Source organism: Scardinius erythrophthalmus (genome assembly GCF_964197995.2).
Source record: "Scardinius erythrophthalmus genome assembly, chromosome: 22".
Lineage (NCBI taxonomy): Eukaryota > Metazoa > Chordata > Actinopteri > Cypriniformes > Leuciscidae > Scardinius > Scardinius erythrophthalmus.
In genome coordinates, this window is record NC_138242.1 from 30,375,235 (window position 1) to 30,390,211 (window position 14,977).

General features: G+C 37.1%; 1 protein-coding gene and 1 gene segment (V, D, J or C); one reads left to right on the forward strand and one right to left on the reverse strand.

Moving 5' to 3' along the window:
- LOC308682903 (Ig kappa chain V region 4135-like) overlaps nucleotides 1–14,977 on the reverse strand; it is a 1,009,768-nt gene that overhangs the window by 577,986 nt on the left and 416,805 nt on the right.
- LOC308682877 (myosin phosphatase Rho interacting protein) overlaps nucleotides 1–14,977 on the forward strand; it is a 49,429-nt gene that overhangs the window by 6,810 nt on the left and 27,642 nt on the right. For 5 of the 9 annotated variants that reach the window (XM_081352839.1, XM_081352838.1, XM_081352836.1 and 2 more), the window contains exons 3-8: nucleotides 612–677; nucleotides 8,194–8,345; nucleotides 8,828–8,912; nucleotides 9,861–9,914; nucleotides 10,463–10,646; nucleotides 13,311–14,022. In XM_081352839.1, the coding sequence (XP_081208965.1) occupies nucleotides 612–677; nucleotides 8,194–8,345; nucleotides 8,828–8,912; nucleotides 9,861–9,914; nucleotides 10,463–10,646; nucleotides 13,311–14,022 (1,253 nt within the window). The remainder of the gene's footprint in view (nucleotides 1–611; nucleotides 678–8,193; nucleotides 8,346–8,827; nucleotides 8,913–9,860; nucleotides 9,915–10,462; nucleotides 10,647–13,310; nucleotides 14,023–14,977) is intronic. The other 4 variants (XM_081352842.1, XM_081352843.1, XM_081352841.1 and 1 more) reach the window with 2 other exon arrangements.

Sequence of the window (14,977 nt, forward strand, 5' to 3'; positions counted from 1 at the left end):
TATATATATATATATATTAGATGGCATGCATTATATTTATTTCACCAAAGGACCAGTATTTTTTTTTCTTTATTGACGCACATTGTGTGTGAGAAGAGATTGCTGCTTTTCTGTGTGTGTGTGTGTGTGTGTGTGTGTGTGTGTGTGTGTGTGTGTTTGAGGGGGCCGTGGAGTCGCTGACTCACTCTCGGTCTCTCGAGCTGAACTGGTGAGAAACAGCAGGAGAGGGAGTTTGTGGGATGGGAAACAATTCGACAGCAAACAGGAAATCACAGATTGACAAACGAGATGGAAATATGATAAAAATAACTCAAAGCATATGTAGTATATATAAGTATGTAAATGTAGGATGTAGTGGTCAACCAAACGGCTAATGCTGATATCTAAAGAGCTAAAGAGCAGGGTCATATATATATATATATATGCAATTTAATAGAATGAGAATGAGACACCAAATCAGTTGGTCACCGTATCAATCAGGCCGCATGATTCTATAAACATTATAATTCATATACAGTGGCACTCAAAAAGTATTTACACACTTGAAATGCTTTCAAGATCTAAAACACCCTCACTTTTCGCTTATGCAATCTTAATTTCTTCTCTTACAGAAATGGCAGAGACGCTTTTTCCTTCTGTATGAACACGGACTCCTGCGTTACGCGCTGGATGACATGGTGAGTGTGTTGTGAGTGTGTGTGCAATGGCTCTCGCTCCTCATACTGTATACATGTTGCCATGTTCTGTCTGCAGTCTGTGGGCGGCTCTATGTGGACAGACCTTCGGGGTGTTTATGTTACTGCCTGCCTGGTGTATGTTGTGTGTTTGTATATGCATTGCTTGGTATAATGGCTGAATTCAGTTGTGTCCTCTCTTCTTTGTCTCTGCTTTGCGGTTGCTTCTCTTTCATCTCTTTTTCTCTCGAAGTGAGTGATGGACGACGTATAAAGGGCAGCATAAAGGATAAAAAGCTGTTTGGGATCATTTGCATTCATGTGTGTTTGTGATTGTTATTAAGCACCACTTCAGCCCACACGTGATCATGAGTTCTTTTGTGTGCGCGCTTGTTTTCTCTGAGTTTTTGTGTGTGTGTCTGGAACTACATGAACCTAAAGTCCATCATTACCGAACGCAGGAAGGCAAGGTTCGACCCGGCCCGGGTGATGATGATCTGTTTGTGTGTGGGTTGGTGAAGCAGCGCTACATCCGTAACACTACCCACAATCCATCTGTGCCCACTTCCCTCCTACACTCATACATCCAGGAACAGAGACAAATGTACACATTACTCTCGTTCTGTAGAACCGCTCGCAGCAGAGAGAGAAAGAAGGACAAATACGAGAAGTATTTATCAAGGGAGGGATACTGTTCTTGTAGATATGGACTGTATTCTACAATTGACGCAAATGAAATGAGGCTGTGATTGTTAACAACTGTTCAGTTGTTTGTACTATTTTAAGATTCAGGTCCTGTCTTAGTTTTGGGAAAGAAGAATGTGAATGGTGAGCAGGGGCTGTTAAACTCCCCAAAAACACCATAAAAGCATCAGTCCAAATGTCTTGTACACGTTATCCCAAATCTAGTGGTATTACTGATTTGTGTGAGGAGCAAGCTGAAACTGAAAGTCTTGCTTGACAACTGTTTACGTGGAAAACATTGGCCTAAACTATAAATATCTCCATCGACTATAAATAACTCCATTTTGGTTCCACAGAAGAACGTCATTGAAAGAGAATACGTAACTGATGACAGATTTTTAATTTTTAGGTGAGCTATTACTTTAACCTCACACAAACATGCAGTCAGAGGTATTAATTCAGTAACCGCGCTCACAGATTCAACTATTAATTTATTCGAGTTTGTGAGTCTTTTTGAGTGATTCATGAAGATTCGTAAGAGTTTATAAGAGTCGTTTGTTGGTTGTGCTGCATGTTTGTTTTTGACAATGCAATAAAGCGTATATGTGACCCTGGACCTCAAAACCAGTCACATGGCCATGGCTCATTTTTTTAAAATTTAGATTTATACGTCATATGAAAGCTGAATAAATAAGTTTTCCATTGATGTATTGTTTGTTAGGATAGGACAATATTTGGTTGAGATACAACTATTGAACATCTGGAATCTGAGGATGTAAAAAAATCGAAACATTGAGAAAATCTCCTTTAAAGTTGTCCATTTATGTTGGCGATTGTGCTGCATTCACTCACAAAAATAATTGCTTCATATATTTACGGTAGAACATTTAAAAAATATCTTCATGGAACATGATCTTTACTTAATATCCTAATGATTTTTGGCATAAAAGAAAAATCGATAATTTTGACTCATACAATGTATTGTTGGCTATTGCCACAAATATACCCGTGCGACTCGTGACTGGTTTTGTGATCCAGGGTCATATATAAAGAGTCCAGTGTTGTTTTGTTTTTATTGTTAAGTGAAACTTAAACAAAAACTATTAAAACTATTCTATCAGAATAATTGAAATTTTAAATAAAAAGCCTTGGCAACTAACTATAATAAGTTTAAAGGGATAGTTCACCCAAAAATGAAAATTCTGTCATCATTACTCGCCCTCATGTCGTTCCAAACCTGTCAGACTTTCGTTCATCTTCGGAAGACAAATGAAGATCTTTTTGATGAAATCTGAGAGCTTTCTGTCCCTCCATTGACAGATACACAACTATCACTTTGTTTGACGCTTCAAAAAGTTCACAAAGAGATCGAAAAACTAATCCATATGAATTGAGTGGTTTAGTCCAAATTTTCTGAAGAGACTTGATCGCTTTATATGATGAACGGAATGAATTTAAGCTTGAACTGAAATAAAGATCAATTAAAGCTATAAAGAAATATTTAAATCAAACAAAAACTAATTAAAATGACAAAATAACAATAAAATGATTAAAACTTAAGCTAAAATTAAAACGAAAACTGGAAATGTAAAAAAAAGCTAATTCAAACATTAATAAGTACTATAATAATATATAAATAATGCTAATATAGCACTGATAGAGTCTTTGTTTTTTAGCCATAGGCGTTTATTTTGCACACACATGCACGTAAAAATCCTTTTTAATGCAGATGATTTTGACGTGTGTGTGTGTGTGTGTCGATGTCATCAGCAGGGTTTTCATTGTATCAGTCCCATCAGAAACAGGTGCTGAAGTGTCGTCTCGTGAGAGGTCAGGATGTCTGGTGTCGACTGGACGCTCTGTGTGTGTGTGTGTGTGTGTGTGTGTGTGTGTGTGTGTGTGTGTGTGTGTGTGTGTGTGTGTGTGTGTGTGTGTGTGTGTGTGTGTGTGTGTGTGTGTGTGTGTGTGTGTGTGTGTGTGTGTGTGTGTGTGTGTGTGTGTGTGTGTGTGTGTGTGTGTGTGTGTGTGTGTGTGTGTGTGTGTGTGTGTGTGTGTGTGTGTGTGTGTGTGTGTGTGGAGAAAGCTTGAACACGTTCTGAGCCTCACGCTGTATTTATAGCTGCTCTTCAACATGTGTTTCCATAACGACCTCTCGAACCCTACAATATAGAATGTAGTATAGCGGTAAATCTCAATAAGCATGTCAAGAACCCCCAACATCAGCAGAAAAATTAGCTATATTTTGCCTAAAGACAATGCCACTTATTACAGACTATTATTGTCATCATCTTTAAGGACGACCTTTTTTCTTCTTCGGCAGAGCACAAAAGAATATATTTAGAAAAATTTCTCAGTGTTTTTATTTTTATTTTTATTCCATTCAGCAAAAGTCTGTCATTGTATCAAAACTGCCAAAATTTATTTTATTTTATATATTTTTTTTTGCATTATAACATATAGGGCCCTATTTTAATGATCTGAAACGCACGTAACTTTGTGGGCGGGTCTTGGGCGCTGTTGCTATTATACCGGCGGGATAAATGACTCTTGCGCCCGACGCAAATCTAAAATGGGTTGGTCTGAAGTCGCTTCATTTCTCATAGGTGTGGTTTGGGCGTAACGTGAAATAAACCAATCAGAGCAACATCTCACATTCCCTTTAAAAGCAGGCGTGCTTGTTCCATGGCGGATTGCTATTATAATGTCGGATTTGCCAGACGCACGCCAGGAGCGGTTCACAGCCGAGGAGACCGACGTTCTCGTCAGGGCCGTAAAACACAGAGAAGAAGTGACATTGGGGATGGAGAAACACACCCAAATTAGCTTCGGTTAAACAGGCGTATAATAATTTGGGTAAATGTGTAAGCTAGATTTATGCCTATTTTTTCACATCTTCATGGACACCACAATGATTTCCCTCGTGTGGTAATATTTTTCCTTGTAATGTATGTTTTTTAAAAAATGAGAACTGCTGCGTCTGTGTGTAGATGAGAGAATCAAAGTGTATGCGCGTTGTGCACACACTACATTGATTATGGCCAAGCATGCGCCCTTAAAATAGCATCTGAATAACATGCGCAACGCGCCACTGACTTAAGACGAGGTTTCTCCTGGTCAGTGGAGGAATTGTTTTCTGAAACTGCAAAATAGCACCAGGGAACGTTTGCGCTGGAACACACCTCCTCTTTTCGCTGAACCGCCCCCGGGAGCGCAAGTTCATTCCCTAATTTACCAACGTGCGTCTGTGGAGGGAAAAGTCCTCTGTGCATCGGGTGCAAAATAGGGATGATACATGCGCCGGTGTACAAAGTCAATTGCGCTGGGTGCAAGATAGGGCCCTTAGTCTATGTGTGTTAGATTTGAGGTTAGTGTTCCATGCTAGTGTAAATGTTAACACTTTACAGTAAATGATTAATAAATCATTCATTGTTCATGTTAACTAATGTAGTTATTAACCGAGTTAACAAATGGAATCTTATTGTTAAGTTTAACCAAATAACGTATGTGCATGTAAAATGTACAGTCTTTCCTGGAAAACAGACCCAAAAATATATATCTTCCTAGAAAGAAAATAGCATCAAACCATTTCATATGGTCTTTAACATGAACATGAAATGGCATTTACTGCACAATTTGTAATGTTTAAAAAAAATCATGCTTATTTTGTGGCTTCTATATCGTTCGATATCATATAGGCAATGAATTTTGAATGACTTCATGAATTAACCAGCATGTTACATAATTAATCTGAGTGACAGTCCTTCTCTTCTCTCCATCATCCTCTTCTTCTGCTGTTGGACTTACAGCCAGTGGAGAGAGAACGAGAGAGATGTGTAGGAGGAAAGAACAGGAAGATTACAACAGAAGCCTAGCTGCTATTTTCAGACTAGCTGTATCTCTGTATGAATGCATGAGCGTTGATTAGACGGCTGGTTATTGAACATGCACTTGCTGTGGTTCACGACCTCAGTGAATCTGCCCCCGGATGATGACCCGTGGGCCGGGCGAGGGTTAAAGCTGAGCACAGATTCAGCACTCTCTTTGTGTTGCGTAAAACGCTCAGTCAGTCGGGCAGCTTTCCCAGAGGCACCTCTCTAAAGACAGCAGTAGAGGAGTTTAATGTGATTTATCATTATTGCAATCTTCCCATTCGCAAATGTGTTTCTTTTTGTAGTTTATCAGCCGTTTAGATCAGGGATTATTACCAAGCCGGGGTTGATGAAAAGCTAATAATTCGTTGTTATTTTTTTTATTTAACTTGTTAACTATCATTCGTCTTTTTGAGCATTGATCTAACAGTGTAATTCATTAATGCTTTGGAATACAGATCTAAGCTTCACTCAGCAGATTAATGCAGAAGTGAAAAAAATAGAATTTAAAGTTTAATGTAAAACAAATTTTCTGAACTAAACATTTTTATTTTATACAAAATACAGATTTTTATCAACCCTAAAATTGCTAGAAAATCAAAGCCATAGTGTTAGGTCTAAGATTAAATATATGTGTATAATATTTGTTACATTACAAAATAACTTATTAAAAAATTGTTTGGCTTAAAAAAAGTTTGGGAATCCCTGGTCGAGATAAGGATTTTCTGTTGAAATAAATGTGCGTAGTTCAACATGAAAATAAGTGTCATGTTATAATCAGTCTGACATGCTATAACTATTAATTAAACTTTTTTTTTGTATGATCAATATGATCACATTTTTTAACTCATTTGTGGACTACATAGAATATTTAAACGTAAAATTAATTTGGCAAACTGCAGGACCATTTAAGTTAACTGCGAAAACAAAATGGTGAAATGGTGACTTGTTAATGACTTTCCTTTAAATGTACATTTTTAATGTAAAATCGAACTAATTTAATAACTTTTTGATTGTTTTGATTTATAACTCTATGATTTTTAAGCATGAAGTTGTATTGAACTCATAAATTTAAACTATTTAGACTTTTAACATTTACTGCAAGACAAAAATGGTGCAATTATGACTAGTCACCTAAATGCTTTCTCTTATATATTGATATTAATTTTAATGTAATTTTGGTGTTCAGAAAATTGTACATGCAGTTTGACAACTAGGCTATATGCTTTCAAATGTGGTTTCAGCTCTAAAAGGGCACCTTTTTTTATTTTATTTTTATGCAAGACCAAAATGAGCACAGGTTGTGGATAAACGAGTGCAGTGGTGGTTAGTTTGATGGAAATAGTCTGGAAGTAAATAGATGGCAGAAGTCAAACACAATATTTGAGCTTGAGGAACTTTGATCTGCAAATATGATACACTGAAAAACAAATCAGTCTGTAATAAAAGCTTGTTTTTGACCGTGTGAGATGAACGTAGACAGTTCAAATGTGAAGAACAATAAATGAAAATGCTAAATCAGAACATATTTTACTATATGGAGCAGTTGATCCAACTCTGTAAAATAGAAATCAAGTTACTTACAAAATGTCATGTTACATCTAGTTAAGAGTCAAGTTAAGTTAAGTCAAGTCATCTTTATTTATGTAGCGCTTTATGCAAAACAGATTGTGTCAAAGCAGCTTCAAAGTAATAAACAGATTGCAAACTTCATCAAATATGGAACAAATTCAGCAACAAGTTCAGAGATGTTGAGGGGGTTATGTTTTCTGGCTTCGAATGAACCCTGCAGGGCTTATTACACGGACTAAACCCCCCACCGGCTTGTAGAAATGGATGATGTCTCTTTTATGGAACTTGAATTTCTCCCATGATGCCTCAGCAGCTTTATCTGCACCTCAGCTGTCATCACTCAGTCGTGTCGGCATCATGTGATCAGAGGTTTTAAAACAAGCAAACTTGTTCAGCAGCCGCTCCAATGAGGAACACCGTAAACAAGCGATTAAAGGGAAGCTGAAAATGCAACTTTGAAAAAGAAAGGCTTTTTTTTAGTGTTGTGTTGTTCTTCTTTCCAAATTTCTGATGAGTATGTGTGTGTTGCTTGGTCACTGTTTCTGTGTGTGTCAGTCTTTCCTGCTGAAAGAGTTAGTGTGTGTGTGTGTGTGTGTGTGTGTGTGTGTGTGTGTGTGTGTGTGTGTGTGTGTGTGTGTGTCAATGCTGGCCTGCACAACAAAGAAGGAATTTTGTGACGAAGTCAAATATCAAGAGATGTTGTGAAAGATGTTGAGAGAGAAACTTGAATGAATGTCAGAGGAGGCTCGTGAGGAAATGACAGAAATACAGATAGAATGAACCGGTTTGTGGTGTGTATTTGAGTGAGGTCATGTGGCACACGTTTACACACACACACATACTGTATTGTATTTGTTAACATTAGTTAATGTACTGTGAACTAACATGAACAAACGATGAACAGCTGGAAACTAACGTTAAGAAAAATGGACAAATACAGTAACTAATGTAGTGCTCATGGTTAGTTCATGTTAGTTAATAAATGTAAACAAATGAAACCTTATATCGTAAAGTGTTTCTATTTTATTAGAGCTAACATGAACTAACAATGAACATTCATTTTTCTAAAACTAATGTTGTTAAAGATGAATAAATACTGTCACAAATGCATTGCTCCGTGTTAGTTAATGCTTTTGGGACCTTATTATAAAGTGCTACCATCATTCCTCAGTCTATAGCTGAGACACACACACATCTTGTCTGACTTGGTAAGTTCCACATGGAGGTTTTGTTGGTGATTTGTTTTTTTGTACACATGATCCTTCAGAAATTATTCTAATATGCTGATTTTCTCAAGAAACATTTCTTATTATTATCAATGTTCAAAACAGTTGTGCTGCTTAATATTGAAATGCTGATGAAGCTACTTATGTGTGTGTGTGTGTGTGTTTCAGGCCAGCACTCTTCCACAGGGCACCATAAACCTGAATCAGTGTGTGGATGTTGTGGACGGTGAGAGCCGGACGGGTCAGAAACACTCACTGTGCATCTGCACACCGGAGAAAGACCATTACATACGTGCTGAGAGCAAAGAGATCATACATGGGTGAGTTACACACACACACGCACACAGATGTATGGAAGCTTGTTTCCGCCACTGAATAATAAAAAAATAATAATAATTGCGACTTTTTATCTCACAATTCACGATATAAAGTCGCAATTATGTGTTATAAAGTCAGAATTGCGTGATATAAAGTCGCAATTGCGAGAAAAAAAGTCAGAATTCTGACTTTATTTCACGCAATTCTGACTCTTTTTTTTTTACGCAATTCTGACTTTATATCTCGCAATTCTGACTTTATATCTCGCAATTCTGAGAAATAAAGTCAGAATTGCGAGATGTAAACTCGCAATTGTGAGATAAAAAGTCGCAATTATCTTTTAAATTTGATATGGATTTGGTTTTAGACATTAATAAGTGAAGGAATGACTAAAGTGATCACTCACTGATAGTAATTTAGTAAAATATGTAATAAATAATATTGCTGTTTTGAAATAATTCCCAAACTCTGTATATGTGTTCAGGTGGCAGGAGGCGCTGATGGTGTTCCCTCGAACCAACAAACAAAACCAGAAGAAGAAACGGAAAGTGGAAACGCCAACTCCACAGGTACACACACACACACACACACACACACACACACACACACACACACACACACACACACACACACACACACACCATCTTGAGAGATTTTAAAAGGAGTATTTCACCCAAAAATGGATCATTTACTTATCTGTTTATAGTTTAAATAAGCTATTCCTTTAACCTCGCAACTCAGTTCAACTTCACCTTATGACAAAATTCTTGAAATTTCTTGAAATGACAGTTTCTTTGTCATCTTTGCACAGATAGCTTATAAAAATCCTTATTATTCCTAGTTCTTAGTAAAGATGGTTTAATAGTATTTTGTTCTACCAAGCAGGATTTGTGACCCAGGTCTTTTTCTAGAAAAACAATTTTAAAGATTTTAAATCTATTAATTCTTAAAGATTTCATTCTTTTTTTTAAATATATTTTATATATTTTAATATTGTATTTATATTTTAAACATAAAATATATTTATATTTTGTATATTCTTACATATTTTATAAACAAATATAGCTGAGTTTAGGATTGTTTGTTCTAGAAATATTTAATGATTTATATATATATATATATATATATATATATATATATATATATATATATATATATATATATATATATATATATATATATATATATATATATATTATTTATTTATATGTATATAGTATTATTTTATTTGTTTTATGTATATTTTTTTATTGAACAAACATATTTGTATATAAAAAAAATTGTAAATAAAATGTTTTTGTAAATATTTTCTGTATTTCATTTTTTATATTTTTAAATAGTTTTTAGAACAAATCTCAGCCATTTTCTCAAACTCTATTTTATCTTTTGTTTTTTGGTTATTTATTTTATTGCTCAGTCCTGTAATTAATAGAATGATGGAATGTTTTAAATGGATTGTGTTTGTATTGTTAGGGTTCATTTACTTTGCTCTGACCTCCTGACCTGTGTTTTGTCAGACTGCTGCTCTTCATACAGCTCGATGTTCCCAGCAGAACATAAATGGGTTTATTGTAAGTCCAGAACCAGCATGATCCGACCAATCAGAGCACAGCACTGGAATCTGATCAATACATGAATTATGGGTGTTTTTGGAGATCATACGATTGTAATGAACATGAACCGTGTCATAATTTATCCAGTAAATAATTCTCGTGTGTGTGTGTGTGTGCTTCCGCTGGGATGCTGGGTGGCTCACACACAGGCGTGTGTGTGTGTGTTTGGTTTCATGCAGAAAAATACGCTGAGTGATTTTATGATTTAATCAAAAAGGTATTACTGGGCGGTCAGGTGGAAACAGGAAAGACACAGACGTTAATCTGCGAGTGTGTGTTTAGTGTGGGGTGTGGTGCTGAGCGTAAATCTGTGTGTGTATGAAATCATGGCACAATAGCTCATTTGTTATCAGCCTGCAAGTTTAGACAGTTACATTCGTGTGTCTATCTGTCTGCACACACACACATACACACAGGTGTTTTCAACATCAAAGAGCTCTTTGTTCTTGACTAGGGGTTAGTTAAATATTATGCTTGTCTGAATGTTTCTCTTTTTCTGTGTTCAGGAACCAGGCCCTGCGAAGGTGACTGTCACCAGTACCAGCAGCAGCAGCAGTTTGGTGTGTCTTCCCAGCACTATAGCTCACGCTGAGCGAGTGCCGCCCACCCGGGCCACCCTATGGCAGGAGGGAACATGGAGTCGGGCCACTTTACCAACAAGCTGCAGCACCGGCAGCCTGAGTCAACTGGGTACCAACACACAAACAATTCAATTGAAACTAACAAAAACAAGGTTATGATATGCTCTTGTGAACCTGGGTGTCAATAATTAGCTGATGAAATATTGAAATGGCTTGTTTCCACAAAAACACATTTTAAATTTTGAGTTTAGAAATATTCCGTACACAAGTATGCATGTGCAAACAAACACCTTGCACACCTAATCTTATCTATGTTTTGATCATCGTTCTGAATCCGATCCTGAAAAAGTCTGACAAAAAGGCAATTTTCTCAGCTTTTTGTTCAAAATGTTACTTTTTTTAGGGCTGTCAAAGTTAGCGCGTTAATAACGCGCTAACGCAAAATCATATTAACGGCACTATTTTTTTTAACGCTCGATTAACGCAGCGCGTATTTTTCGGTTTGAACCCATGGCCCAAAACCTAGTTGGAGAAATGGAGATACACAGTTGTTGCCAACTTAGCGACATTGCAGACCCCTTTAGCGATTTTTTTTTTTTTCCCTTCAACAAAACGTCCAAACTTTATTTAGTTACTGAGAATCTACTGGTACCGCCGGTACTGCTCTCCCAGCACGCGCGCGTGCCTCTCTCTCTCTCTCTCTCTCTCTCTCTCTCTCTCTCTCTCTCTCTCTCTCTCTCTCTCTGCGTCTCGCGCTGGAGAGAGGAGCAGTGCTTTAATTCAGTTAAACACAGATATGATGTTGCTTCTCTAATTTTACATGTAAGTATAGCCGAAATCGCAAAACAGATATTGTGTTTATCTTATGTGTATTTGATTTCATCAGACGACGGCTCGATTATCAGGATTATTGTGCAGATTAACATCTTGGAAGGGAGAGCTGGTTATGTCTTAATGGGTCGCGTTTCAGTCACCATTTCAAATTCATTCCGTTGTTTGACAACAGAAACAGTAAAATATACCAATGAAAACAGTTTTATTGAGAATTTAGCTTCATCAAAATGGGCACAGAGAGAGACAAACTATAATGTAGCCTAATAATTAATAATAAATGTACATTTAGCATTTTCAGAAGAGCTGCCCTGTCATGCAAAAATCTAAACATGTTTGTGTTAATTGCTCAGTGCAAAGAAAGAGAAGTAATGGGAACCTGGCATTTCTTTGTTCTTTCTACATGTGTCTAATAGACATGAACAAGTTCTTTGAAAAACATCTATGACCTTTGAAACATGTCTCGTCTTCATGCTCTATGTTGACTATGGTTTCAAAAATAAACATACATTTGCATAAAGCATCCATATTTATCCATGCCCACGTTGATTAGAGTATTACTAACTTGAAAAGTATTAATTTAAGGTACATTTTAGAACAAATAAAAAAATGTGCGATTAATCATGAGTTAACTCATGACAATCATGCGATTAATTGATAAAAAAAATTAATCGATTGACAGTCCTACTTTTTTTATTAAACTTTCACAGACCTTTACCTTGACTGTTCCAAGCTGGTGGAATGACCTTGCCTAACTCGACCTGAACTGCAGAGTCTTTGCCATTTTCAAGAAACTGCTGAAGACGCATCTTTTTCATTAACACTTGACCCATTAATACTAACACTTACTATTCTATATTATTATTATTATTATTTTTTTTTTTTTAAAGTTGTTGTTTAAAAGCAGAGGCTCTGCTCTTTTTTTTTATATATATATATTTTTAAAATAATAGTATAACAGCAGAATTCATAGTGAAGAACTGCATTCCTCCTGATTCTGCAAAATAAATTCCTACCAATCAGAGAATCGCAACAAGCTAATCTCGCCAAAGGAACTCTTTAACGTCCGCCCATAAAGCACTGTCTCCTTGTGCTCTCAAATCACTTAAATATTTGTATCAGGGGTATTTCCTCCGAGGAGGCAAAGAAGCAGTGCCTCTTTAAAAATTGGATGAGAAAATAATCCACAGTACAAAAATAAAACAGTGCAAATGTTACGAAATATGAATATTACGAAAGCATGTTTAAATCACTCAACCCTATCCAGCAGCGACACCAGCAGTTAAAGTTATGGCTTTTTAAAAAAATTGGAAAAATGAATGGGAAAAATATTTCTGGAGCCAAGACCTCTTAAAAGTTGGGCGGACACCGTGTTACTCTATTGTGGTGGTGAGTTTTGGTGCAAATGCCTCTCAGAACATCATAGCAACAGTGAGTTTCTGTCAAATATTCTTTATTAAAATCTATAGAAATATTTACTCTTGACTTACGAGGTCTATTCCACTGCCACGGTTCAATAGTGATTTATAATATTGAATGACATCTCCAGGAATCATTATTTATTTTGGTCTTAGAAGAAAGATGTCCACTTCACACATAATAAAGTCACTGGACCTCCAATTTCAGGCAAAATGAAAAGAACATTTAAATGCGTAGGTTCGCTTACTCACAAAAACCACAGTCACTATAATTTCTGACCAAATGCTACAGTGATTGTTACCTTAATAAAACTGTGGTAACTTGGTGTTAGTCACCACTGTCATTAAAAACAAGATTGAACAAAATGACGGATTCTCAAAGCGTCTACTCTGTTTGAAAGAGATCCCAGATTAATTTAGTATGATTTTACAGTAGTAACTAGGTATTTTGGCAGCTGTAATGTTACCATGGTACATTTTTGTTAGGGCACTAACTGTGATTTTTCTGTCTTTCTCACGCTCAGATTCAGGAAACTTGAGTGCTGGTCGTAAGCCACGGGTGGAGAGTGGATATTTTTCACTGGAAAAACCCAAAAATGAAGAAGACGAAGGACAACAGCATCAATGCCAGCAGGAGCGAGAGCCACTACCGCAACAACAGCCGCCTCTGCTTTCTTCCTCCTCCACATCACCCTCCTCTTCCTCACGCTCCAGGTATCTCTCATTTGTTCCTGAGCTCTTCAGCTCTCCAGTCAGCTCACACACGTCACACAACCCACACACTGCTACTAACACACAGATTCCCGGTGATGTGCGCATTACATGTAACGCCCGCTCTCACCAACACAACACACAAAGACTTAGCAAATCAGAGGAGCATCTTTCAGTGGACGCCCCATCGCTGGAGTTCCCATCCTCGACGGATGCCAATCTCTGTCCCCTTCCCAGCCCAGACACGCTCTCCAGTCCAAACTCACACACATGCCACGCAAACATCCTCCCGTCATCCCTGTCCTCTTCTCAGAGCTCTTTGGACTCAGAGCAGGGTCCGGAGAGCCGTGTGGGCAGGGCGGGTCGAGGCGGGCAGGGTTACGCCGCCCTGGCAGACGTGCCGCGGGCACGGAGACTCAGTCATCGGGAAGCGTACCGACCCACTCAGAAGCGGCAGGAGCTGCGAGCACGTGCGAGGAGCCCGGGCCGGGAGGAAGTGGAACGACTGTTTGGACGTGAACGAAGGTGATGAGTGATGCACACACAAAAGCTCTGTTTCAAACCCATGTGACGCAGCTATCTCCTTAGACAGCATTTACGCGGAGATGATAACGTTTTTCAAAATGTTTCAATGCTTGGAAGGTTTGCGTTCTCTAGCCACCAGGCACTGTTGTCGTGCGAATGAGCGGGCCGGAGCGCATTGAGGGTTTTCTGTTAGAGCAGTGTCATGTAAGCGGTTATGTAAGTTAATAACTAATGATCTTTGCAACGGAAGTGAGTCAATCAAAACTAACTTTAGCTGGACAATAACTTTATTCTAGAGCTGCTGTGAAGCCAAAACACTCTGTTACTTTCATTTCCTATTATCACTGTAAAGCTGCTTTGAAACAATCTATATTGTTAAAAGCGCTGTATAAATGAAGAGGACTCTACTTGACAGCATCTTTATTAGTTACTGATTTGAAATACTCTACATTGGCAGCTGCTCTTGTAATGGGCATTCGTGTGCAAGACACAAATAATGCTTAACCATATAAACCCTACTATATAATAAATTATCAAAAATTTGCTGAAAGACCTAGAACACAAAGTTATACATGCCTTATATCGTCTGACTGATAGTTTATTCTGCACTAAATTGCATATTTTTGCTCAGTTCCTCCTCGAGTATGAGCTCCATATTCTCACTCTATCATACTATATGAGCCATATAGATCATGACTGATGTATCAAATATGATACTCAACAAAAATCACATTGCAATTATTATTTTTTTGTCTAAAAAACTGTTAGTTAAACTGTTCCCTTTTTATTCCTTTTTTTTACAAATTGATTTTTCGAACTATTATTTCATATGTAAGGATTTACAGGGTTAATAATAGCAAATAATATTATTAACAAATAATATTCTTAATAACAAACAATATTATATTGCAATTGATATTATAAAAAAAGTACATAATAATAAATAAATTAACAC